The sequence below is a fragment of the Brienomyrus brachyistius genome, chromosome 12, assembly GCF_023856365.1.
Source record: "Brienomyrus brachyistius isolate T26 chromosome 12, BBRACH_0.4, whole genome shotgun sequence".
Classification (NCBI taxonomy): domain Eukaryota; kingdom Metazoa; phylum Chordata; class Actinopteri; order Osteoglossiformes; family Mormyridae; genus Brienomyrus; species Brienomyrus brachyistius.
The window spans coordinates 9758943-9785608 of NC_064544.1; the positions used below are offsets into that span (position 1 = coordinate 9758943).

The window sequence follows — 26666 nt, forward strand, 5'->3', positions numbered from 1 at the left end:
AACGGGTATACACGACCTCTCCAACGTCTCGGCTTATTTAAAATACATGTATTCGAATATACATATGAATAATACATAATACAATACAGAAGGCCTACATGTTAATAAAGTATGATTAAGTATAATGCTATTACATTGAATGTAATATGATAACTTTAATATTCTCATAAAGATTTTACCTACAAATCATCAGCAGTTATTTAAACATTTTTTGACATTTATTTCTTTAATGATAATCATTACTTAGCTTAATCAGACTATAACGAGTGAACAGTCCCTAATATTTCCCCCATCACTAAATGTGTATAGTCGATGTTAAAATATCTTTAAAGCTTTGTTCACTTTTGTGAAGCCGTCAGCAGTGCGACCTCCAGGCCGACAGGGGGCGACATTATTTTCCCCACTCAGTAACGCGATGGGGTTACAGGTCAGAGTTGCTGATGTTGACAGCGTGCTTTTCTGAGACTGGCAGTTACATGTGATTGAGGAGAGTGTTTTGTGAAGTAAGGTGTGTAACATTGTTATTTAACCTCAGTATTTAGGTTTTAATGAAGGAAAATATAATAATCCTTTCTTGCTACTTTGATTTAGATAAATTCGCAGTGATACCGCCCTAGCTTTGTAGATAGCTACGCCCTTAAAATAATTGTTTATCTTCTGTTGTTATCTGACGTTGTCATTCATAAAAGTATTATAGGTTTTTGGATACATAACGTAAACGTGATAAATAGTAAGCAGGATAATTACGTTACCTAATTCTGCTACTTGATGAGTGAACCGACTTGGGAGCCGGTATCAAGCGTACTGCGCTGAAACTCCCTAAAAGTGAACATTAACCACCGACATTATAATATTTATAAATACCCTGGCGCAGGTCGTTTCCGGAGGGGAGATGCGGAACCTGAAGCTCCAGAAGCTGCTGCGCTGCTCGGAACTGCGAGGCCCCGGTATCCCGCAATGCTTCTCCGTGCGGACCGACACCGGTACCGTGCTGGTGGCTTCGGAGTACGGCATTACCGAGCTGGACCCGCGGTCTGCACAGGTGGGTAGCTTTGCTGAACACGCTGAAAGTTACGAGTGGGTTTTTTTTTGCAGTTGAAGTTAATTCAGTAGGTAGGACATGTATGCAGTATATTGTAAACGAAGTATTTATGCCTGTTTACTTATATATATATATATATATATATATAAAAAACAGCACTACCGTATCTTCACTGCAGGTGGTAACCGAGGTGTCCCTGACCGCTGACAGTTATCTTGCCGAAGATGGTAGCGGCACTGTTGTGGGGATTCAGGATTTACCAGATCAGGAGTCAGTGTGCGTGGCGACAGCTGCTGGTGATGTCATCTTATACAATTTCAGTACCAGCCAGGTATGGACCAAGTAGTCTTTTTATAGAAATGGATTGAATATAATGCACATGGAACAATTTAATGACAATAGTCCTGAAATTTGATGTTTAGGTCAATTGTAGTTAAATACCAGCTTGAGAATAAACAACGAAAGCCTTATGGTTGTGATAAAGGCTTCTAGATCAATAACTAGATCAGCTCTCCACTAGAAACAGCTTTGTTCCACATGCTATAATTCTTCAGATCTCTCCTGGAATCTAGTCAGTGCTGCTACCGTACTCATGGACTTTCCAGGAACCACATTGTATTACATTGAGGTGCATCATTTTCATACACATTGTAAATTGTACTGCATATTGTATTTATTTTACTTATTTTACACTGAAAGTTTCAACTTAGCAAAACAAATTCCTTAGATAAGTAATGTCCTTGGTGAATGAAGCTAATTCTGAAGACTGGATATTTAGTGCCTCCTGCTGTATAAATGCTCCGCTCACTTCTAGGATCCTGATATCTGTGTCACGATTCCTCACATTTAATCTTTCTTTTCCTAATGGATGGATTAACATTATTATGATCAGACGACAGTGAGAGAGGGAATGTTATTCTTACTGCTCCCTGATCGGTTCCCCAGCTGGAGTGCGTGGGTAGCGTGGACAGCGGCCTGACGGCCATGTGCTGGAGCCCTGATCAGGAGCTGGTGGTCTTCACCACAGGTCAGCTTTGGCACGTGCGACTGTGCGCTTCTGGTGCTCTTTGCTGGGAGACTGTGTGAGATTGCTGAAGGAATGTTGGCGCTGCAGTCATGCTGCGTGCCTTCTGCAGCATTCTGTCACGACTTACAGCCCATCTGTGGATGTAGGTCAGGAGACCATCATCGTCATGACCAAGGACTTTGATCCGATAACGGAGGTAGCGATCCACCAGGACGACTTTGGGGAGGGTAGGTCTGATGTGCTTTGTGTAACTCCAACCCAGTTCCAATCCACCTTCTGTATGGTTTCCCTGCTTTTGAGAGTAATCCTTTCTGCCCTCTCCCAGACAAGTTCATCACAGTGGGCTGGGGGAAAAAGGAGACCCAGTTCCATGGATCAGAGGGCAAGCAGGCTGCTCAGCGCAAGGTTGCAGTAAGTCTCATTGCAGTGTATTATGGGATTATGGCCACCATGACCATAAGTACAGCTTTGCAGTAGCTGCACCTTCATAATGACTTTAAAATGTATTGTTAGAAGTGTCATGAGCAGCATGCAAGTATAACTTAACATCGTAACATAACAGCTTTAATATATATTAACAACAAAGATTATATGATTATAATGTTTACTAATGTATATTACAGCTGTCATTTCTTGTTCATTGAAAGCATTATGGATGCAGTGCTTTAAGACATGTTAAGGTGTACTTACATGCTGCTTATGAATGTTTTATGAATCCATTATAAATGCATTATGAAGGTGCACTGAATGTTCTATGAATGCATTATAAATGCATTATGAAGGTGCACCGAATGTTCTATGAATGCATTATAAATGCATTATGAAGGTGCACCGAATGTTCTATGAATGCATAGTTAATGCATTATGAAGGTGCAGTAAATGTAAAGCATTACCGTACAATGTAATCAAATATGTTATCCAATCCTAAACAAATAAATATCTTACCATCCTAAGCAAATCATCCTGAGTATTTCTTGCGATGCCCACGTGACAGGAGGTTCAGCCCGCTTTGCCCTGGGATGATCGTAGGCCCCGGATCACATGGAGGGGGGACGGACAGCTCTTTGCCATCAGTGCCGTGTGCCCACAGACCGGTCAGTCACTGACTGTTCACCGCAGCAAGACTGCCGTTTATCTTCCTGTGATCATCAGTGTTTAATCATAAGGGTTTAACTCCTGCTTCTTGATTTTAAACTCCATCATTAACCTAATGTTCTTTTAGGCGTCAGGAAGGTGAGGGTATGGAACAGGGAGTGTGTGTTACAGTCCACCAGCGAAGCGGTCAACGGCCTGGAGCAGGCGCTGTGCTGGAAGTAAGATCCGAGCCTGGGTTTGCATTCTGGGAGGGGGACGTTGCTGTTGGGGTTTCGGTGTTGGTGCATCGGTGGGGAGGACTGGAGAATCACCTAGGGCTCTCTTTCAGACCCTCGGGGAGCCTGATCGCCTGTACACAGAGACAGCCTAATAAGCACAGTGTGGTGTTCATGGAGAAGAATGGTCTCCTGCATGGAGACTTCACCCTGCCCTTTGGCAGGGAGCAAGTCAAGGTATGGACAGAGCAGTGCATGCTGGGAATGAGGTTTCAAAATACCCATTTTTAAAAATAACTTTGTAAAATAACTGTATGTGTAGTTTTGGCCTGCCCTGTATATTGGTCTTGAATGCATGCTTATTGCACGTTTTGAAGTGTGAGGGAATATCAGGAGTCTTGGTTTGTGGTGACAGTGCTCGTTGGTGGTGTGTGATTGGTTCACAAGGTGACACGCCTTTCTTGGTACCCCAGGTAAAAGAGCTGCTGTGGAACAGTGACTCCACCGTTCTGGCTGTGTGGATGGAGGACATGAAGCCTGGGGAGGACAGCCAGCTCCAGACATACCGTGAGAGGCCTTGTGCTCCCTTCTAGACGGTCCGGAGCATTCTCAGTCGCAGAGAAATGCCTCTTGTTTTTCCTGAGTACTACATCTTCACTGATGTACTGGAATTGTTAATAGTAAGGCAAGCTAGTTTGTATATGAATGTATAAGGTGTGCTGTGATGCTTTATGGAAAGAAACTGATATTTTTTTGTATGTGAAATGCACTTTCAGTTTATTATTCATTAAGCCCGTGTTTCCCAATCCTGTCCTCGGGGACCCAGGACTGGTCCTTGTTTTTGCTCCCTGTCAGACAGTCTACATTTTTGCTCCCTCCCAGGAGCTGGGAGCAAAAATGTGTACTATCTGTGGGTCCCCAAGGACCAGATTGGGAAACGCTGCACTAAACTAGTCGCTCCCTTTGATGAAGGGTGATTTTGGTGTGCCAGTGCTTGACCCGCCTGTCCGTGTCCATGATTGCTATCTTCCCAGTCCAGCTGTGGACAGTGGGGAACTACCACTGGTACCTGAAGCAAAGTATGAACTTTGGGAGGAGCCTCATACGGACTCCGGTCTGCGTGAGCTGGGACCTGGAGGTGCCCCTCCGCCTGCACCTGCTGACCCGTGGCTGGCTCAGCTTCACCTATGACTGGGCCTGGAGTACAGACCGTAGCGTTGGCGATGACGCCCATGACGATGCCAGTGTAGCTGTGATTGATGGAGGTGAGAGCCAATCGGGTGGAGACCCCCATGACAGCACAGTGATGGCCTCATAAATTGAAGGATGACCTCGATAGACATTCAAAAACATTAATTTGTGTGATGTGCATTGCTGGGACAATTTATATGAGGCTCCTAGAAGCGGGACTGAAGACCCATAAAGCAAGGAAAAAGCTCTTCACCAATGAGAAGCAGGGAAGAGCCAGGCTTTTACGAGGGCGCATACCCATAAATGGAGAAATTAGTGAAACTGCTGTGGTCTCTTAAATATTTCCAGAGATGAATGTCTTGGAATTTCTCGAGAAAGGAGAGATTTCACTGACCCACTTGGGCGTGTGACTTGCAGACAAGGTGCTGGTCACCCCCTTCCGCCTGTGCGTGGTGCCTCCACCCATGTGTGCCTACGAGCTCCAGCTGCCCAGCCCTGTCTCCCAGGTGTCCTTCCTCCACGAGTCCCAAAGGACCAGCAACATGGCTGTGCTGACGACTGACGGGCGTGTCTGTGTCTACAGCCACGGTGGGTTTGGGATGGATGCCCTTTTGAAAGCTGTGAGCTTTTCTTGGCTGTTTAGCGAAGCGTTACTTCTCTGAAGGAGTTACCGGTAGGCTGACTCCGGTCCGTCTGCTGCAGGAACCAGAATCCAGGAAGGGGATGCGAGCACAGCAGCAGGGTTCAGGGTGGCAGCCCAGGTGCCAGAGCTGAGGAACACCTACAGGTTTGGTGTGCTTGCATCTTGGGGGGGGGGAGGGGGTTTGGCAGAAGAATAATTATTTCAGTGTTTCCCAGTCCGGTCCTCGGGGACCCACAGACATTCCACATTTTTGCTGCCTCCCAGTAGGGAGCTGGGGAGGTAGCACAGATGTGGATGATCTGGTAGGGAGTCTGAGGGAGCAAAACCATTGACCAGCTATGGGTTCCAGAACAGATTGTGAGATACTGGTGTCTTTAATTGAGGTGCCTCTGGCATACTGCATATGTTGTGTGTTTTGTTACATAAATACCTACGTTTGTGTTTACGGCTGTGCTGTACAGCGTTGACCTGGACTGTGAGGACCCCTTAGTGTTCCGATTGTTCCTGTGGCTGAGAGAGGATACCTTCCTGGGTGTGGCCTGTGGGGATTTGCCCTCTCAGTCCCGCCTCCTGGTGCTAGGCCCCTCCCATGGTGCAGAGGACAGCCTGAAGATTAGGTATCCCAAAAAAATATATGTTCCTCTAAAATATTTAAACTAATTTAGCATTAGTGTTTATGCCTGGCTGCTTATCCGTCTCCTAGATGGAGTTCCTGTCTGGAGGGTCATGTGATCACGCTGTGCCAGAGCCCCAAGACGGGCTCGGTGGCCTTGCAGCTGGAGGATGGTCAGGTCCGGAAGCTTCTCTGGGGTCAGTGTGGTTCAGTGGTCCTCGCGAGGTCGACCGCCTTGTGCATGTCCGGGCTAGAGAAGAGAGGCCTCTGATGGCTGGACTACCATGTTGTGCCCGAACCCTCCAGATTCCCATGAACCCCGTGTGGCAGAGTGGTGTAACAGCAGCGGATCGGTGGTCCGCTTCCCCATTCCCTGTGTGCAGACCACTTTGGGGACCGTCGGAGAGGAGGTACGGTCTGTAAGGACCCCCACAGTTTCTGTGCGGTGTGCTTAGGATTTACTGCTAATACTGCTCTCATGGAGGTTGCTGGAGTTTATACAGGAAAGCTACAGTGACTCTAAGGACGGATACAGTAAACACCATGAATTTGTGACTAACAGTATTTACACAGTAATGCTACAGTCACTGTGAGGACAGACACAGTAAACACCATTTTATGACTTACGGTGTTTTACACAGTGTTTTATTTGCACACAGCATAGGGTATAGAGGCAGCAAAGGACATCATTTATTTGTGACTTTTCAGCGATGTCGCGGAGGTACCTTACACAGAAAACAGAGACCCCAGAGTGGTCAGATGTTCTCTCTCCTCACAGGAGCACTTGCTGGGTCTCACTGACCGGTCTCGCTTCTTCATTGATAGCACAGAGGTGAGTTAAGCTGTGGTTAACTTGATCAGAACCTGATACTGATCCGGCGTTCTTAGCTTGTACAGGATGCTGACACTTCCTCCCCCACTGCTTGCTCCCCCATCCCCCAAGGTGGCGTCGAACGTATCTTCCTTTGTGGTGCATGATGTGTTTCTTCTGCTCACCACCCACGCACACACCTGTCGGTGCCTCAATCTGAGCTCGCTCTCAGTAAAAGGTGAGCCTTCTGGGCGTGTGTCCTTTGCAGGGGGTGGCCAGTGCTGTGGCCTGTGCATAAAGGGTACTATAGTTATTGAATTTATATAAATTACTTTACATAAATGACGATACATCGCTCACCAGAAGATGCATATATTTGAACATTTACTGTGATTTTTTTTTTTCATGTTGCATTATTGTATCCTAGTAGAAACATGCAATGTTGTCCTCCTGGAAGGTAGGGGGAGCTCTCTGTCATGCTCTTCTCTGCCCTCAGGGCTCCAGGAAGCCCTTGGCTGTGACGTTGGACAGAATGATGAGACGCTGAGGCGGGTTGAGAGGGGTTCCCGCATCGTGACTGTGGTTCCTCAAGATTCCCGTCTGGTTCTGCAGGTTTGCAGATCACCCTGACCTCCTTCTCCTGCCTCCTGTCAGAAATCTGTGTCATAATCTCACAAGATTTATAGTCGAAATCCTGGTGCATAAACGCAAGGGCTCACGCTGGCTTTGGGTACATTGCATGCTACGTCACGCTTGTCCGTTATGCTCGATTGGTCCGCAGATGCCTCGAGGGAACTTGGAGACGGTGCACCATCGAGCGCTGGTCCTGTCACAGGTCAGGAGATGGTTAGACAGGTGAGCTGCACTCGTCCTGAGCTCTTACTTTATTCTAGTGAACTCGTGTACTCAGGCCAAAACTGCTGACCTATTTCTTCCTTTGCAGCCTAAAATTCAAGGAAGCCTTTGAGTGCATGAGGAAACTGCGGATCAACCTCAACCTCATTTACGACCACAATCCCAAGGTGCTCGGATAATAAAAAAGTTCTACTTCTGCTTGACATATTCCCTTAACTTTGTGTGCCTCGTGCTAACGGGTGTGTTATCTTACGTGGTCAGGGTACAATCACTGTGTTATCAGTGCAGTGTGCTGTTATAAAGTAATGGATCCCTCACCTCGATTAGATGTTTCTGGAGAACGTGGAGACCTTCCTGAGGCAGATCGATTCAGTCAGCCACGTGAACTTGTTCCTCACAGAGCTCAGGTACGAGTGCTTTTTGTGCTCCTCCGAACGCAAACAAAAATACCAATTTTCTCATTTGTGAAGCAGACAAATCATTACATCTGTTGATTAACCTCTATAAATTTGATTTCTGATTAAATTAAGGGAGGAGGACACCACCAAGACAATGTACCCCTGTCCATCCCACACCGCTGGCATGCCAACTTCAGAAAGGTCTAGAACAAAGGTGGACACGGTGTGTGATGCTCTTAGGACAACCATGGAGACTTTAGACCCACACAAGTATGTGTCAGACGGCATCTGCAGTTTTTCCCAACACTCCGGAGACCGGGATTACTTGTCAAATCCTTGCACTCCCTGATATAAGGTTGTAGAGTTTTTTCTTTTTTTTTTTTTTTTTTTGCACAGATACTGTTTATCAATTTTGACTTCACATGTAAAGAAGACCGTTCCAGAGCTAGAGATCGCCCTACAGAAGGTTCATGAGCTTCGAGGTAAAATGGATGCATCTGTTTTGAAAAATGAAACTTTGCTTTTGTAGAAGAATGACCATTAAACCTGTGTGTACTTGTCTGGCTGCATATGCAGTGAATCCTCCCACAAAACAAGACGCGGTGAGTGCAGAGGAGAGCCTGAAATACCTGCTCTTCCTGGTCAATGTGAACGAGCTATACGAGCACTCGCTGGGCACCTACGACTTCGACCTTGTGCTCATGGTGGCGGAGAGGTCACAGAAGGTCAGTGAGGATCCCTGGGAAATGTAGTTTTTCCCCTTCTTTCCGCCACATTTCGCTTTCGCCACCGGTGGCTGCCATTTCCCTCTTCCTCAAGGACCCGAAGGAGTACCTTCCATTTCTTAACGCCTTGAAGAAGATGGAGCCCAACTATCAGCGATACTCCATCGACATGCACCTGAGAAGATACGGCAAGGCCCTGCAGCATGTCAGCAAGTGTGGTGAGGGTAACATTCGGCTTCCTGTGCAGTTTGGAGCACCTTACCTTTGACCTTATGGAACGTTCAGTAATGTATGTATCATGCAACATTACCCTCATTGTAAGGAGAACATGTCCATTACTTCCTGCAGGTTTTATCAAAAGTGTTTCTCAATCCACTCATCACAGACCCCGTAGACAGGCCATATTTTTGCTCCCTCCCAGCACATCTGAAACAACCAATCAGTCATTGAAATATATACGGTTGGGGAGCTGGAAGGGAGCAAAAATGTGGATTTGCTCAGGGTCCCCATGGACTGGGTTGAGAAGCATCGACCCCTAAGGGAATTACATAAACTGTACATGCTGTTTATCACACCCTTGTCGCTCGCTCACGTCCACGTGTCCTGTGCTCTGTGTCTGCCAGGGGAGCAGCATTTCCCAGAGTGTCTGAACCTGGTGAAGGACCAGAGGCTGTACAGAGAAGCCATGCAGCTTTACCCATTGGACAGCCCCCAGTACAAAGTAGGAGGCCCGAGTGTTCTAGGTCCACATGCCTAAGCACACCGTCCCCGGGGCACAAATCACTCTACTGTAATGGCAACGGAGACGGCGACGGTGTCCGAGATTCAGTGCAGATGCTCTCCGCGTTTACGATGGTCCGGCCTGCGATAATTCGGCTTTAAACACATGCAGTAGTCAGCCTTGAATTTTGGCCTGTCGCCAGGCTGGCGTTACGATGTGCGATACTTTCCACTAATGTCAGGCGACGGCAGCAGCCATGCAGCGACGCTTCCAATCTCCAAAGCGATCGTAAGAGCAAACATCTCGTACGGTGTTTAGCAAAGTCAGCCAATCGTACGGTGTTAGGGTTAGGGTTTTTTTTTTCCAGTGTTCAACTAAATTTTATACTAGACAAGACTGTATTTTTATTTACTTCTTTTTACTGTTGCTGATAGTTACAGTAATAATGTGTTTACTTATTCAGTAGCAGTTTTTTTATTATTATATCATATTCTTATTTGACAATATTTTCCACCAACGATGAGTTCATCAGTCAAGGAACATCTGTACTTCATTTAGGCATTTGTAATGACGATTTGGATTTTACTTTGATTAATTTAGTTCTACATATCAAACCGTCTTTCTTTGCCATGTGAATCTTTTGACCTTTGACCCCTCCTGTCACCAGGCTGTGAGCTGCGCCTATGCGGAGCACCTGGTGGAACAGCAGCAGGCGGAGCAGGCGGGGCTGTTGCTATGGCGATGCGGAGAGACGCACCGCGCCCTGCAGGCCTTCGTGAGCAGCTGCAGTTGGCGGCATGCCCTCTGCGTGGCGGCTCAGATCCCCCTGCCCTCTGACCAGCTGGCCCTGCTATCTCGTGACCTTGCAGGTACGGTGCCACCTACTGGCAGGAGAATGATGGTGTTTCATGCCCGTTGTGTTCAGAAAAGACTAGGACGTTATTGTTATAATTATTGTTATAGTGCTTACATTATGCTGTTAAAATTTTCATTCTCCTGTCTGAGAGCCTATGGTTTTATCTGCATTTATATTTGCTATTTTTCTTGTCCACTATTACAAATCCTGTTATCAGGCTTAACTTTTCTGTTGGCCTGTTTAAGTCTCTTTAAGCTAATCTCTGATATTCCTCTCCCACATCAGCCAGGTTGATGGAGCTTCGACGGCACACAGAAGCCTCCCTGCTGCTGGAGCAGTACGCCAAGGTAGAGCACGGCATCCAGCAGAGCGTGGGGGGATGTGTGTGTGTGTGTGTCTCAGGGCGCTGCATGTGGCGCAGCTTCCCAGCTCCCTGCGTTGGCGTTGATACAGTATGGCTTTTCCAGGACTGTGAGGAGGCCATCTCTGCTCTGATTGCCGGGTCGGCGTGGGAGGAGGCGCTCAGGCTGGTGGGTTCGCCTGCTTATTCCTTCATTGGCCAGGGGGTGGTGCTTGTGAGCACTGCTTTCTGCATGTCCGCTCAGCGAAAAATGTGCTTTTTCTGTAGCAAACGACCCTTTTGAAGGTTTTTTTCCCTCTCTCATAGGTTTACATGTACAACAGACTGGACATCATTGAAACGGATCTGAAACCAGCCATCCTGGAAGGTACATCATCTTACTTAGTTACTTAGTATTGTTTTTCTGAGATTAGCCCCATAGAGACTTTACTTACTAATTACATTTACCGTTAATGGTAAGTTAATCCACAAATGGTTACAAAGGGTCATGTCGTTTACTAATTGAGAGACTGAACTTTAAAAGGCATGGGCTTCTAGGCGCATTCAGTAGAGCTTCTCTCTGGTATCGCCCAGCGCATGGCCATCACATGACCTTCCTGGAGGCCCAGAAGTCCACGTTCCTGAGGCACAAAGCCCGCTTGGCCGTGGTGCGGCAACAGAAGCAGGAGGCCAGACTGGAGCTCCTGGGTATGTGTACGTTTTGGGTCTGGAGGACGAAAGTCAACGTAGATTTGCGCTAAATATCACAGAAGACAAACGGCCGGATCGCCAGCTTGCAGATTAGTTTGGTTTTCCCGTCTTTCAGCTGCGTATACATTTTCACGCCCACTCGTCTGACAGCAGATGTCTAGGACTTTATCGGCAGCCGTGAGCTGATGGTGGAGGTGTTTTCCCTCCCTGAGCCGCATCTAGGAATTTTACAAGTGACCGTGGCCTTGTCAGTTTGCATCCTGAATATATACGAAAACTGCGTAGACCGCCATGTGTTGAGAATGTAATGCTTCTAAGGACAGTCTTTAATGTGTCACCGTCCCCCAGATGAGGGTGTCCCCGACTGCCCCGATGCGGAGCTCTTCTCTGAAGCCAGCAGTGTGATGACGGCCAGTGCTGCCGGCTCCAAGTACTCGCAAAGTAACTCGCGCATTTCTGCGTAAGTCGCCGCACCCTCTAGTACCTGACCCTTAAATCAGTGTTTCTCAGACTGGTTTACGGAAGCAAAAATGTAGACTGTCTTGGGGCTCCCTGAGGACTGGTTTGAGAAACACTGTTCTTAGTGACTGAGTTCATTCACCAACGTGCCTGAACTGCCTGTTTGGTATAAGAGAATACAAGTAGTGAAGAACAGTGTTATGGTGTCTAAGTGAGATGAAATGTATTTGCGTGTGTTTTTTTTTCTTCATAATAATGGGTACATATGCAGGAGGACGTCGAAGAACCGGCGGAAAGCGGAGCGGAAGAAGCACAGCCTGAAGGAGGGGAGCCCCCTAGAGGACGTGGCATTGCTCTACGCCTTGACGGAGATCATCCATGCTGTGGATAAGCTGCGAGGTGGCTGGTTATACCGGCGTCTCACATAAGCTCTCTGAATTACCACTAGTGATGGTCAAACTGAGCTTCATGAACCACTTGCTGTATTTTCTGACACCACTAGATGGTGCTCTCTGTTCAAAAATGGGCTCAAAGCATGCTCTGAAGTAAGCCAAGAGCACTATCTAGTGGAGTTAGAAAATACAGAGAATGGTTCATGAAGCTTATTTTGGCCATCACTACTTAAAACTCAAGCCTTCAAGCCAGTATGATGAATGGTAATCCAGTGAACAGTTCAGCCCAAGTTGTCATCATCTTGGGGACAGCAATGCACCTCCCATGACCGGATGGCTCTGCTGTTTCCCAGATGAGGTGCACACCCTGCTCAAGGCACTGGTGCTGTTTGGACTGGACCCACAGGCACGGCGTCTGCAGCAGGACTATGGCGAGGTTCTACTGCTCCTTGAGTCATCCATTCCGGCGGTCTGGCCAGAGGACCTACAACAGAGCTCCGCCCCTGTGAGTATTCCACATCCTATCAGCACGTAGCGCTCCTATACTGTGCCAGTTGATTGGTTGTGACAAAAGTGGGTGGAGTATAATGAGTTCCACAAATGAATGTCTTTGTAACGTGATTGTAAAGCCAGAATTTTCCCCTGTATACTTATTTTTCCTGTGTTTCCTTTTGCATCTAAGGTGATGGGACCTAACTCGACAGCAAACAGCATTGCGGCCTCGCTCCAGCAGCCAAGACCGTCGCCCGTGGACATTCAGCAAAGTGCGTATCCTGCCTCGCACAGGGCTTGCTCAGCAGCCCTCGGCTCCATGCAGTGCGTTTACCACATGCTCTCCCTCTCCATCTGCTTCAGATGCGGAGATCTGCATCCCACCAAAGATGAAAAGCCACGTCCGATGGGAGCTCAGCGTCCTGAAGTAACTGAACTATGAAAACCATTTCATCAGCAGTACATCGGTAACACTTGTATTTTAAAGTTTTAAATTAAAGTACATTTTCTTTATGATGAGTCTCCCATCTGTCACATCCTGATTGACATGGAAGATCCATCCATCCATCCATCCAGTCTTCTACTTATCTTGACTTCCAAGATACATACATGGTACATGGAAAATGATTTGGTATCCGCTACATCCCTGTATGTTGGTATCATCACTGCTGCGATGAATTCTGTGATGTAGCTCCTCTAGATTTAAGTGCATTCGAGTTTCTCAGATTTTTCTGCTTCTCTCTGTTTATTTTTTTTAACAAACCGTAATTAAAAAGGCCTCAAGGATGGAAAGGCTGTGACCTCCACTCCCACTTAAATTCACCCTCATTTAATCAGAGATCGATGCTGTGATGCCCTCCAACCCTGACTAAATGTTAGTCCTCCCACGTCGTACCTGCTCTGATTAAAACGGTGACAGGAACGAGCCCGTCTGTAGAATCAGGCATACCTCTATACGGCCGCGGCATCAATGCCTGGCACAAACATAATGTGCCCTTTGTACCGAAGTATCTGAAGTATGTATAATAAAGCACAGAATTCCTATCCTTTGAGCGCTTATGAAGGGGATTACTGCGAGGTAAATTCAGGGTGAAATGAAGAGTCGGCCAGCAGAGAGCAGTTTGTTTGAGCTTTCATTTGAACAGCTGGACATTAATCTGAGACACAGGCATGCTGTGAGCGCGATGCTGAGCACTGCCCCACACAGAGCCACCGCTCCCTCAGCGCACCGTGCCCACGTCCGCCGGCGGGTCCTGCCGTGCCGTTCATTACCCATCACCTGCTCCCGAATGAGACGTCTGTGACCCAAATCGCAATTTCTTAACCGTCTGGCCTCATTTAATTACAAAAAATTTACAAAAATACCCAATTCTCATTGGGGTCCTATTGGGGGGGAAAAAAACTGATTCATAATCTTTTTTCAACCAAAGGATATTTTGAATGCGGGAACAAGCATTTTTATTCTTTAACATACAAACGATGAGTGTCTTGAGCCCTTGAGTAACAGGTTGCTATTTAACAATTTATGGATTTAACAGTTAGTTTAACAGCCAAGTACAAGGATGATGGCAAAAAAGCAGTATAATCAGAAGGATATTACAACTGGATTAGAGGACCTTTGTACAGGTTATGTGCAATGCCAGAAGCTGCCTGTAGGTGCCGCTATTCAGCCTTTTTAGTTCAACAAATATTATCCAGTCATTGCTGGTGAGGATTTGACAGACAGCTGGGGCAGATAAACACCCAGAACAATGACATATAAAGTTATAAAGCCGTATTAATGTCATAACTATCGGGGAGAAACATGCAGTCACGACTTGTAATGCATCCATGGGTTTGCATGCAGATGAGGTTTATAAGAACGATGCAGAAGACAGCTCTTGGTTCCAAGTGCAGATAGGAGAAACACCAAGGGCCTGCGAGTTCACACACTTAGGTTAGTTTTCCCGGACCATCACAAATGACACCGAACTCAATTTCAAAAATAGTCTGACACACCAGTAAGACTGCAAACAAACATTCACCACATTTTAAGGCAACAAAAGTCAACATGTACCTCCACGAGCTAAAAATATATACTGCATTTTTACTTAAGCAAGTGTCCCAGTTAAAATAAAGCTAGTTTTACAAAAGGCAAACGTTTCCATATTATCTACTTAATATGAAATATCACAAAAAATAACTCTGTTCGGCTTTTATGTTGTTTATAAATATTCCTGAAAGTTACGCACAAGGCTTTAGTATACAAGCAAATCAACAGCAAACAAACAAACATGCAATACTTCAAAAACAAACAAACCTCCCAGTCATTCTGAGATAAGGCCGAGGTACGTCGTAATCAGCGTCATGCTAACTGTATCTTCTGTGACACCATTAAACACTGGCCCACATGCAGGCGGATGCTTCGGAACAGGACTACACAACGAACAAAAAATAATGAGCATCTAGTACGTTTCGCAACCTGCTATAATATAAACGTCCATGCATTCAGGCAAACAGCGAGATCGCAATGAGAACTACATCCCATCTGTCAGGAGGATGCTGTCAGAAAGACCCAAAACACAAGTCCAGTGCACTTTAGCTGAAAATACGACCAGATGATTCCTAGAAAACACTTCACCTCCGAAATAAATATGGATTATAAGATCTGGAGCCGAAGATGACCTCACAATAAATTAATTAAATACAGCTTCATGCAACTCCAACCCACGTCAATCTCAGGGCCTCCACAGTTTGAGGAGGCCATCCTCACTGTAGGTGGCGATCAAGTTCTGATGGGGATGGTGTGCGATGCCGATCACGTCCTTCTCATGGACCTGCGGGAGTACGGAGGGCGATGGGTCATCGGCAAGCACTCTGAATCAGACCCAACTCACACACAGCTATCGTTGTGTGAACCCAACCCAGGGAAATTAACAATTCACTCTTACGCCAAGAATCCTGGGGTGTTAATCGATACAAAGAGAGCAAAGACCGCACTTGCAGTCCTGGCAAACTGGCCTCCCAAGAACGAACCTGGGATGCAGTGAATCATGAGATTGGTCTCGTTTGCCGAGGATGCAGCTGATGCATCCTTGATATTGGGGGCGAGGCAAGAATAACATCCAGTGACTTTTACTGTCCTCTCTACTTCAGTTCTTAGTATTGGAAGTGGTCTTCAGCAACAAAAGATGACGTAAAACAAGAACACAATAGGTCAGGTACGCATACCCGTGGTAACAGTCAAGTGCTCAGGACCTGATACTACTGACCAAAGGCCACGCCCACTTCGCTGCCCAATGGGTGATTACCGTGGTTCGAGGGAGGCCACCTCAGGAATAGAACTCTTAATTTAAAATAAGGTATGAACTAAGGCAGAGGAACAGAGGGGACACTGACCACACTGCTGTGGCACACCTGGGAGGTCATTCTCTGGATATTTGCTACTATACTGGGAAGGAATTTGGGGTCTTGCCCAGGATGCCTGTCTGCTTCGCCAACACCAAAAAAAAAAAAGAAATAGCTAGACAGACCTGGCAACCCGCCACATGGGGAGGCTTGCGGCCGCGATGGAACCACCCAGATGTGCGGGGACCACAAGAGAGTGTGAGGCTCTGAGGAAGGGAACCGAGGACGTCATGCTGGCCGGCAGGTGCTCACCGTCAGCGTTCTCTCCAGCTTTCCGGTGATGGTGCTGAAGCAGTAGAGCACAAAGTCCTCCCCCACGCAGTATATCCACTCCCCTCGTGGGGACAGCGTGCAGCACACGAAGTCTCCTCCTTCCCGTTTACCGGAACTGAAGCTCCTTACAATCTGTAACGTAAGAAAAGGGCCAAATTCAGAGGCCAGGCTAGGCCGGGTCAGCGGACTGGGCCGAGCGGAAGACCACTGCTACAGACGGCACTCTGAGTGATATTAAATAGGAGCTTATTCGTGGTTTGGCAAAGCAGTGGGCTCACCTGGCCCTGCATGTTCATGATGACGACCGTGTTGGAGCGGTTGCACACCACAAAGTGTTCGGGGTTTTTGGGCAGAATGATTACGCTGTTAACGGTGATGTCTGTGCCCGCCGACGTGCCCAGGGACTTGAAGGTGTTCGTGCATTCTGTCGTTTTTACATTCCAGATCTGGGTGTGTGTGAGAGAGAGACGGGGAGAGGGGGGACCAGCTGTGATATCTGGCAGCTCATGGGAAAACACATATTACTCAAAAATTCACATATACAAAGAAGATAAACAATAATAACCCTTCATAACTAGAGTATTTGCTGTTTCCAACCACAGCCCACAATGATGAATATCACACATTACAACTATAGTTTGTGTACATTTATGTGGATTCCACCCCGTGCTTGAGGTGAGGGGGGGCTCCTGCTTCAATTAGCGTGAAGCTCTATTTCAATTGGGGGTGGAGCCTGCCATCCTTGGGGCGGAGCCTGCCACGCTTGGGGCGGAGCCTTGTGTCACGTAGGGGCGGAGACATGCCTCACTTGGGGGCGGAGCCCCGCTGTGTACCTTGACAGTGCTGTCAGAGGAAGCGCTGATGATATAATGTCCATCGGGGGTGAACGTGGCCTCGTTCACAAACGACGTGTGTCCACGGAACTCCTTCAGCAGCTTCCCTGACTTCAGCCCATGCACTCTGTTTGAACCGAGGGAACAGGAAACCAATTTAACTGCAGTCACGAAAGTAAAATACAGCCAAACACAATTTCCCTTCTTCAGCAAACCAATTCAAGGCAAAGCCATGCTGCCAGAGCCTGCTGTTAAATGGGGTTTTAATGGAAACGCTGCATCACTGAAACGATCTGCTTTCAAAGCCTGTTCATCGAAGAGTCTAATCTTCGTATCTGAACGTGGAGTGTGTCCAGCCAGCGGCAGAACTGCATGGAATTTATCGATACCATGCTCTGACCGCTATCTCCGCTTCCCTCCCTCATCGCTCGAAGCCCCAATTCTCAGAGGGAATCATGAAGCGGGCGTTTCTATGGCAATCCGTCGCAACGTGCTGAACCAGCTGTCTGTTTATTCCGATCCTCATTAAATCCCCACTGCTGCCTCCTCACTTGCTTCTGCGCATCCACTCACTTCTGAGCTGAGTTTTCATGGGAGCCAGCGGCAGATTAATGACTCTCTCTAGCATTAGATTATGCCTCTGTAATCGAGCCTGGCATCTCTTAAAGGGGAACGGAGGACAGATGTAATGACATTATGTGTGCGTGTGTCTTTGTGGGGCTGCTGTCGATCCCGCACACCTGATGGTCTGGTCAAAGGAGGCACTGAGGATCTGACTGCTGTCCTTGCAGAACGCGATGCAGGTGACCCCCTTGCTGTGGGCGCGCTCGAACCTACGCAGACACTGGCCACTTTGGATCTTCCACACCTACCGGGAGATGGAAAGGCAGGTCCGCCTCTCAAAGATGCATTACGGGCAGCACATGCAGCCTATCAGAGATTAGATTTTCATCCAGCAGTTACCAATCAGGAGGCAATACTAAACATAGTGAATATAGAGTACAGTGAATGTAAGGGTGAAACACCATTGTTATGTTTAGTTAATGCAGAACAACATAGAACCACGGTCCCCAAACAAGGAACTATACGTGTAGCGGAATCCCGCCACCCTTTTTGTCCCAGAAGGTGCTTAAATGACGACACACGGGTCCCCCTGACCTTTATCTTTCCATCCTGCGCGCCAGAGGCCAACATCTCAGTGTCACGGCTGAAGCACATGCAGAGCACGGCATCGTCCATCATCATGAAGTTGTCCTGGGCCTGGTACTTCAAATCCTGTCCTCCGCCGCCAACATTCAGGCAGGCAGGCAGGGAGAGAGAAGACGGGTGATGAGTTTGCCGCCCACGCGCAGTCACGAATCGGCCCCGCCCACACAGCCGGGGAAAATTCGGGCCCAGCGCACCAGCCGACTGCCTGAACGTTCGCCGTGCCAAAACTCCTAAGAACTGTCGCTTCTTTACAACTGGAGGGGTCGGCAGGTGCTTAACGGGGGCCTGAATTACGCCAGGCATTCACAACTATCCACTTTCATAAATATTTCTTCCATTGTGGGGGCGGCGGGGGTCCTCCCTTGCCATTTCTTATACATTTGGTGCTCCGTCACAAAGTTTGCACCTAACTCATCCGGTTTGGTACTCGTTAAGGCTCCTGAGTAGCTGGATTAGAGTCCGACGGGGGCCCAAACAAATAACTAGGAGCCTGGAAACTACATCGCAGTGTTCTGAGAAGTTTAATTAGGTCCTTTCGAAACTAGTCCCAGTTGTGCCATTAAATACGCGTGACACTGCAGGACTGACACGAATCGTTTTATGTGCTACAGCAGGCGTGTGAAACTCCAGTCCTGGAGGGACGGAGCTCTGCACATTTTTGGGTTTCCCCCGATTTAACACGCCTGATTCACCTCTTCAACTTGTTAATTATCACACAGCTCTTCACCAGAATCGTTTGTGGTGAAACAGGGAAAGAACTAAGCTAGACAGGGCTCGGGCCCCGCAGGACTGGAGTTTGACACCCCTGCACTACAGGGATCAGCGAGTAAACAAAGAAACGCTGAGGTGGCAAATTATACAACTACGACGGAAATAGAACACGGATATTAAAGTCTGACAGCTGACATATTTGAACCTCAGTGTACGCCCGAGTTCTGCTGGTATCTGAAATGATGCCAGGTTCCCTTTTCCATTGCTGTTTCTCCCTCCGCACGGAGAGATACTCACACACCTTCCGGATTTTGCCCGTGGTGAAGTTCCACACCTCGATGAAGCCGTCGACGGAGCCGGTGACGAGGTACTGCCCGTCGGGGGAGAAGCGAGCACACTCCACGTGGGATTTCTGCCCAAACTGCAGGGGGGGGTAGAGAGACACAAAGGGGGCGTGAGACGCAGGGTCCACGGGGCGGCTACTGCACCTCTCTGCGGCTTCCACACTCGGTAGGGAAGAAGCAGTGAGTCACAAAGCGGCAACTTCAACGAAATAAACAAATGAATTCCCAGGAGAGTTTCGTTAAGGTGCCCACGCCGGTTTTTCAATGGACACAAAACAGCTGTCAGATGCGTTTTCGAATACCTCGCAGGATGGAGGCGTGCGAGCGAACGGTCACACGACGGGGCCCCGGTGTGGCGGGGTACCTTGATGTGGCGACTGAGCTGGGTGGGGAAACGCTCCTCTTCCACATCCTTCACGGCTGCTTTGCCCCTGAACAAGTCGATGGTCATCCCTGGGGGCAACAGTCCCTGGTGCTGTTGCCATTTCAGAGACTGCGTGTAGCATGGGTGGGAATAGCGACCAAACACTGAACACCTCCGGGAAAACAGAACACGATTGTGACAGGAAATGCAGCGATGCAGAAAGTACCGGCATGGGATTCCTGATGGCAGAATCATGCTTAATATGTAGGAGGGTAGGAGGAAATATGGGAGCACTCTCTGGAAACCTTGGAATAGCAGAGCCAAACAAGCAGAATTATTATATTTTATTCAGTGACACACAGTTGAGAAGTCAGGGTTCACAGTCCCTGGAGTAATTGGGGGTTAAGGGCTCAAGGGCCCGACGGCGACATCACTCTGCCAAGCCTGGGATCTGAACTGATGACCTTCCGTACACAGCGGACTAACCCTCTGCGCCAACCACCACCCCTATTATAGCCTTCAAATTGTTCTGTTGGGTAGGTATACAGAGCACAGAAATAAAGCCTTTCACAGTGTAATTAAGTAGCTTTGGGGCAAACTAACGGCAGGGAAATGCCTGGTACGACGTCAGCTGATTACACGGGCAGCACAGACCTGTGCGAGCAGGGCCATGAGACGCGAGGGGGGCACCACGCTGACCTCGCCCGCCAGCGCCTGGGCGATGGCCGCTCGTCGCTTCTCCTTGCTGCTGCTATCTGGGTAGGCCTGAACATGAAAAGGATAGGGCGACAGCTCCATTACTGCCAAAGGCAACCCTATCACCTGCAGAGATAGGACTATACTGGACCCAAACCAGGGTTCGAGATCCAGCAGACAATGTATTGTCCACTTTACTAAGACGCTGTTTGCTAAACAGCTGGACAAAGAAACAGCCTCACAATGTAATTAACCTCCAGAATCATATGCCGAGTACTCTTTCCTTAAAGGTAGACTGCATGATGCGTGACATTTTATTCTGGTAACTTCACAATACAGTTTCGCTCATGAGCAAAGAATAAACCTCTTAACGCTACATGAATTCTCACAGCGCGAGAGGCACAGGGTGTGAAGCAGGGAGCCAATCAGGATCTGCCTACAGGGAGCCAAACGAACAAGACCAAACCGTGTGTGCAGGAGGGGGTTCTCACCTCCCGCGGGTCAAAGTAGGACCGTGCCAACAGGTTCTCCAGGTGGATGTAGCGCTCAGGCTGGGTCTGCTTCAGCATGATCATCGGGTCCGTCTGCCGGAGCAGGGAGCGGGCCGCGCCCAGTTCACGCAACTCAATCAGCTCCAGTACAACCTGAGGAGACACCCGCCAAACACTATAAACATCCCAAACACAGGATGCCAGACCTCTACTGTGTGAACAAGCAGATAACGCTCAACCAAGTCTGAAAAGGTACCAGGGGCTGAAAATCAAGCTCATGGGAATTTGACTTATACAACAAAAAAATGTTCTGAGGGCAGAAGGAAACTGATTGGTTCAGAGAGACAACCAATCAGATTGTAGAGAAGGTGGGTCCAAGCAACTAGAGGAGGTGGGACCAAGATATGTGATTGGTTGGACACACCTCCTCTGCTAACTTATTGGTTATCACTCTGAACCAATCATGTTTCGTTCTTTTATTTTTGTGTAACTCTCACGAGCTGAAATCAATTCTACAGCATACAGCACTGGAATTACATTCATAAAGAACAACAAATCTATAAATGTCAGATTTATATATACTAGTTTCAACAGCAATATACTTCGTGTACGAATTAACTTCAACACAAGCAAAAAAGTTGGGTCCTTCAGATCTGCACCACCGAATGACTTTAAGATAAACTAGACATGCTACCCCAGTTCCCTTGGAATACAAAGTCCCCTAAGATTCAGCCAGATCCCTACCTGCTCATACAGATCAATCAGGGTCTTGTCGGGGAGCTTGAGCGACTGGATGGCCTGAAGGACCGTGTCCCAGTGGCCGTTGTTTATGTCAGCCACAAAGCTTTCGATACTATCCACGGTGTTGAGAGACACGGTGGTCTCCTCCTGAAGCGTGGCCAAGCTCCTGTGTAGGTTGTTCTCCTTAAGGTACTGCATGATGAGCCGGATCACGCTGCCAAGGGCATTTAACAGCGCGTCATCCGTCTGGCTACTAAGCGGCTCCAGAAGGAGATGGACTCTCCGTTCATTTAAAACCACATTATCTCATTCTCTAATTGGAATCCTCTGAAATTCGTTAGAACTACGCATTGAGCTTCTGTGCATGAAAATTTTATCGACGACAAAGACACTGAACTTTTCAAGCTTAAAGCCTTCATCTGCATCGCTGACAACACACCCTCGATTGCACTGAATGAACAAATTAATGGTTGGAAAATAATACATTTAAAAGATTATGTTATTAAACAAGGTTTAGTACTGAAGAGCCGTTTAATTACCCCAGGAGCATTAAGAGATGAAGTTAACTGATCTCGTCAGCAAGCTACTGCAATAAAAACATTTAATTAGCCCATAATGATTTTAATAATTTATGCATACAGCCAAGACCGGACGTTTGCAATAAAATACAGCGCGCAAACAATGCACACAATGCGACGAACAGTAGTGCTCTTGCAAAAAAACACAATCAACAGAATCAATCCCTTATCAGTGAATGACACGGCTCAACAAGTACGAGGACAATCAAGAATAATGAAGCGGTTTATTTACAAGGGTAGGTCTTAAATAATCAAAGCATGCACTGCAAAACGTTCATGTATTACTGCAAATCTCCAAATACAGAAAATGATCAAATATGCGGGTAAGGAACTCACTCCGCTGATTCCACTTCCAGAGCCATGTTTAGGACCGCAAGCCCTGCCGCGCATCAACAAACAGAGACTCGCGCACACCCCCTAACCGCGGGGATAGGTTCGAAAGTCACGTGGTATCTCTTCGCCCCGCCCCCGTCACGTGCTCGTCCATCTCTGGCCACGTTTCCGTACATGAGATTTTTAGACGTTTCAGATGCATGGGTGTGCATCTTTCACTTTGTTCGACGTGGGCTGTCTCTGACAGTTACAAGCGTGATCTCGCTGCGAGATGTCTTTTGCTTGGATACAATCAACTGCCAATTAAACTGCCAATTAAAAAGCAAGTTAGCGGTGGTTATGAAATAGCATGTTGTGTAGTAGGTAGTGCAGGATGGTAAAAAAATAATTCCCCAAACCGTTGTTTTAGTTATAAATATGCGCTGGGAAATATATAAGGTATATGTACAAATTTATCCTGTACAGGAAACCAATTATATAAATAGAAGGAAAGGCCTTAATGTAGCGTAACATGTAAACATAATTGCACCCACTACCAATCAAGGCTTCACTTTTGGTACGCAATTTATGTATTACTAATAATGAGCAGAGATGCTATGAAAATCGTGCAGGTGTCCAAAGTCTATAGCATTAACGATGGCATGTAAGTACAGGGGGGACGCAAGTTAATTTAAGTGTAAAGGTTTTTTTTTTAGAGTGGGTCGAATAAAGTGAAATTTAATATCGGTAGGTGTGCAAAATTCTGTTGTTATTTAAAGCAACATGTCATATGTACGTACGATTGGGACAGTTTTAGTAACTTCCTAGTTACACATGTTATTTTAAATACTGTATAATACTTATAATTTATCACTCGCGGACTTTTTCAGTGCGTCCACTAGGTGATGCTGTTGTGCTGTTCTCGGACGTAAACACCCCGTTAAGAAGTTGTCTCTAAGTTGGAAACAATAACGAATACATGTACTCTTTCGCCTCCTTAAGACTCTCAGAGAATTCATAGTATCAGAATTTTTACATTCATACATCAATTCATATCAGTTATAAACGTCAGGTTCTTTGTTTTTATGTTGTATATAAATCTTTTATATACATATGCTTAAAATTTATGAATATTCACAAAACTACAAAATTACAATGTATACACTCGGTCTACTCGTGGGTATTTTTACGATGTTTACACACGTTGTACAATGAAAAAAATAAACACTGTAGAATGAAGAAATAAAATTAAATAAAGTAACTTATTACTTAATGTATGAAATGTAATATGTAAGATATTACTGGAATAATACTGTCCAGACCCGTATGAATAAAAACTGAAAATCCACACACAATCACTCTGCATGCTCAGGCATACAAAGCCCCTGTAATTACTTTCTGTAGCGAGTCGTTGTGTATTCAGCGAGAGCATCTGTTAAATAAATAGATAAGTGATTGCGCAAGTTGTTAATAAACTTTAAACCGGACCCCCCCCCATCCATTTGGACGTGCATCAAAGTCATTAGAGAAATAGCAAAAGGATTAGGGTTAGATTGCAGTGCCCGTCACTTCACACTGCCATCATGAGACCAGTATAATTAGTAAGTCTGTCACAGTAACAGGCAACAATCCTTGACTTTATCAAACATACAGCAACAGCTAGCAGCTAAATGTGAAAGAACAGCTTCGGCTATGGCATGCAGGTGACAAGGAGCAAGGATACACTTTCAATTTGAGATTAAATCCTAGCTATTCCTTGTGGCCGGTACTGGCATGCTGTGCCCTGATTTACATTTTACACATGTAGTTGTCATTAGAAACTGGAGGATCATCTTGCAGAAAAAAAGCGCTTTAAAGCCGCGGGCATATTGCAGGTATGTTTGGAAAAATTAGCCTGAATTAAACGTTGATAATTCGAATTCCTCAGATGCTTTGCCAGGAGAAGATACTCTCTCTCTCTCTCTCTCTCTCTCTCTCTCTCTCTCTCGCTCTCTCTCAGACCTCTTACAAACACGCACACTCCCTGGTCTAGTTCCCTGTAACACAATAAATACATCAGTCATTACGCAAGGGACGTATTTTTTTTTTTTGCAGAATAATGAGAAATCGGGTTGAAAATAGTTTGTTGTGATTCAAGCTCTATACAGAAGAATGTTAATGACATAAATTATTTGCGTGCTTTTTGTAGTGGTGTTGTGTGATTTAACAACGGAAAGATTGCCGGGCATGTTGAACCATCAAATTCGTATTACATAGAATAATGATTTATTTAAAGAGCAACGAGATAATCTGGATTTAAAATTATAAATGTGCGCAAATATAAATGGATACAAAAGTACGGCAAGTTTTTGTACACTGAAAAGAGACAAATTTGTTGGAAAATATGAATTTCTGAATGATTTGGTATATATCAGAAGCCAAAGTGAGCTGCTTGAAATGAACCATGTGTCCGATCAGTCATCAGAGGATCCAGGCAGAGTAAAATGTAATATTATTTTCCACTGAAAGACAGTTTAAACCCCACGAGATATATTTGGAAATATACAGTTACTGCCTCAAATACGACTGCTGTTACATTTTGAGGTGAAGGAGAGTTAACCTTCCATCTACCTGTTTGTGCTCCCATCCAAGAATGCGTCCACATGACGAGCCTTGAGGAGAAATGGGCAGGAAGATGGTGAAATATGATGAAACTTCATTACCATTTATAGTCATTTTAAAAGTTGATGTCATTTTAAAAACAGTTTCCTTCAGATGACTTCATGAACTACTTTTGGGGTGCAAGGACAGTGGATCTGTGTGCATTTTTAAGAAATTATTTACTCGCTGTTCTGATCCAAACAAATGGGCAGTGACCTGTCATAATGGAGAACCTTATTACAGCAAGACCACTGTGGAACACAAACCAGCCACCTACAGACTGTGAACCTGAGTACTTAATCACCACATTGCATCTCGCCTTAGCTTCCTCCCATAGTTTCTGTCGCTAAACAAGAACAACACTGTCCTTAATTATAAATGAAATGCATGCTACGCGATGCAACCCCCCCCCCCCTTGTGCTTAGCTAACGATAAACTACTGCCTGTGTGTAATGCTGTCAGAACACACCCCCTCCCATTCCACCCCCCCAGTTTGCATTTAAACACATTCTTGGACCCTCTCTCCAAGCGCAGTTTCCCATTACTGTGATCCTGAGTTTGTTTAAACAAATCAAGCGCAATAATATTTATACACCATATCAGTAAGCTATTTCTGCCTCTACGTGGAACCTAGAGCAGCACAATGGAAATGAGCTTCTAATTTTCTTAACGATTTTAAATGCGAGTGAATCCGTGTGTGGCTCAGATTGCATGTAAAAATTATTGAATGAAACCGAACCCGTGTTTAGTTACACAAAGTTATTCGTTCAAATCAAGTGATTACATAGGAAAGGTAAGTTTCAGAATGAAATGAAGCAGTGTCTCGCAATAGGAGCAGAGGGTTTGATTGTATTCATTGCAGGAGAGGCCCTTGGAGGCCGGTGCAAATGGACCTGGTTACTTGGCAAAGCCCGGGTACGATGACAGTGCCACTTAAGCTGTGGCATGATCATATTCAACCCCCCAGCAACTATTAAATGTGTATTCGATGGGCCCAATGTTTTGACAATATTCCATCACACAAGGCTGGCCTCAGAGTTACGAGCCGGCTTCCGGGGGGGGGGGGGGGGGGGGGCTTGGGAGAGGGGTTGAGGCGACTGGTGGGAAGTGGGAGTGCGGGAGGGTGGGGGGCGGGCGGGATTACCGAGATGCTGTTTGTGCTGGCTGGCGGGGGGCAGATATTTGCTGCAGTATTTTGGGCCACTGTTGCTGACAACCAGACAGCCCTGGCGATTATGAAATAATTGGGAAGGATCTGAATCCGAGTTCAGGGGCAGGACCAGTGTTTACAGAAAACAGCTGCTTAAAAAGACACTTAAGAGGAATTAGAAAAGTTTTTTGTACGAGGGTCTCTTTGGACGTCCAGACAGACAATCTCTTTGTTAGCTGAACCTGGGGGCAGGTCGTTGCCAAAAACAACGTGGGAAACATGCCACTCGAGCTGCGGTTTTTTTATTTTCTAGGCCTTTATGTGTGGAGCGTTCTGGCACTGGCCCACGTT

At 46.5% G+C, this 26666-nt stretch overlaps 2 protein-coding genes across 3 annotated transcripts; one reads left to right on the plus strand and one right to left on the minus strand.

Annotated features, from left to right (window-relative positions):
* The first annotated feature begins 420 nt into the window (after positions 1 to 420).
* On the plus strand, positions 421 to 13099 carry elp1 (elongator acetyltransferase complex subunit 1). The gene is made up of 37 exons (XM_048970534.1): positions 421 to 508; positions 875 to 1042; positions 1221 to 1373; positions 1988 to 2069; positions 2216 to 2296; positions 2395 to 2480; positions 3064 to 3163; positions 3292 to 3382; positions 3493 to 3616; positions 3853 to 3946; positions 4414 to 4644; positions 4988 to 5158; positions 5273 to 5357; positions 5675 to 5830; positions 5917 to 6023; positions 6133 to 6236; positions 6605 to 6658; positions 6770 to 6875; positions 7134 to 7249; positions 7419 to 7492; positions 7581 to 7659; positions 7820 to 7899; positions 8023 to 8160; positions 8287 to 8372; positions 8467 to 8615; positions 8710 to 8833; positions 9239 to 9336; positions 10004 to 10205; positions 10478 to 10539; positions 10660 to 10722; positions 10860 to 10920; positions 11127 to 11240; positions 11592 to 11703; positions 11974 to 12101; positions 12448 to 12599; positions 12777 to 12858; positions 12950 to 13099. The coding sequence occupies exons 2-37, from the start codon at positions 893 to 895 to the stop codon at positions 13015 to 13017; spliced, it is 3963 nt and encodes a 1320-aa protein (XP_048826491.1). The 5' UTR covers positions 421 to 508; positions 875 to 892; the 3' UTR covers positions 13018 to 13099.
* Positions 13100 to 13200: 101 nt separating this feature from the next.
* On the minus strand, positions 13201 to 22623 carry LOC125704656 (WD40 repeat-containing protein SMU1). 2 transcript variants are annotated; one of them, XR_007381207.1, is made up of 13 exons: positions 22550 to 22623; positions 21639 to 21849; positions 20895 to 21047; positions 20362 to 20472; positions 19708 to 19836; positions 19301 to 19420; positions 18238 to 18354; positions 17820 to 17947; positions 17080 to 17206; positions 16525 to 16692; positions 16226 to 16378; positions 14886 to 15402; positions 13201 to 14502 (listed from the first exon to the last, which is right to left on the minus strand). XR_007381207.1 is itself a non-coding variant. In XM_048970548.1 (12 exons), the coding sequence occupies exons 1-12, from the start codon at positions 22573 to 22575 to the stop codon at positions 15304 to 15306; spliced, it is 1542 nt and encodes a 513-aa protein (XP_048826505.1). In that variant the 5' UTR covers positions 22576 to 22623; the 3' UTR covers positions 13201 to 15303. The 2 variants fall into 2 exon arrangements, 1 of the variants encoding a protein (XP_048826505.1); XM_048970548.1 differs by having other exon boundaries at positions 13201 to 15402.
* Positions 22624 to 26666: the final 4043 nt, after the last annotated feature.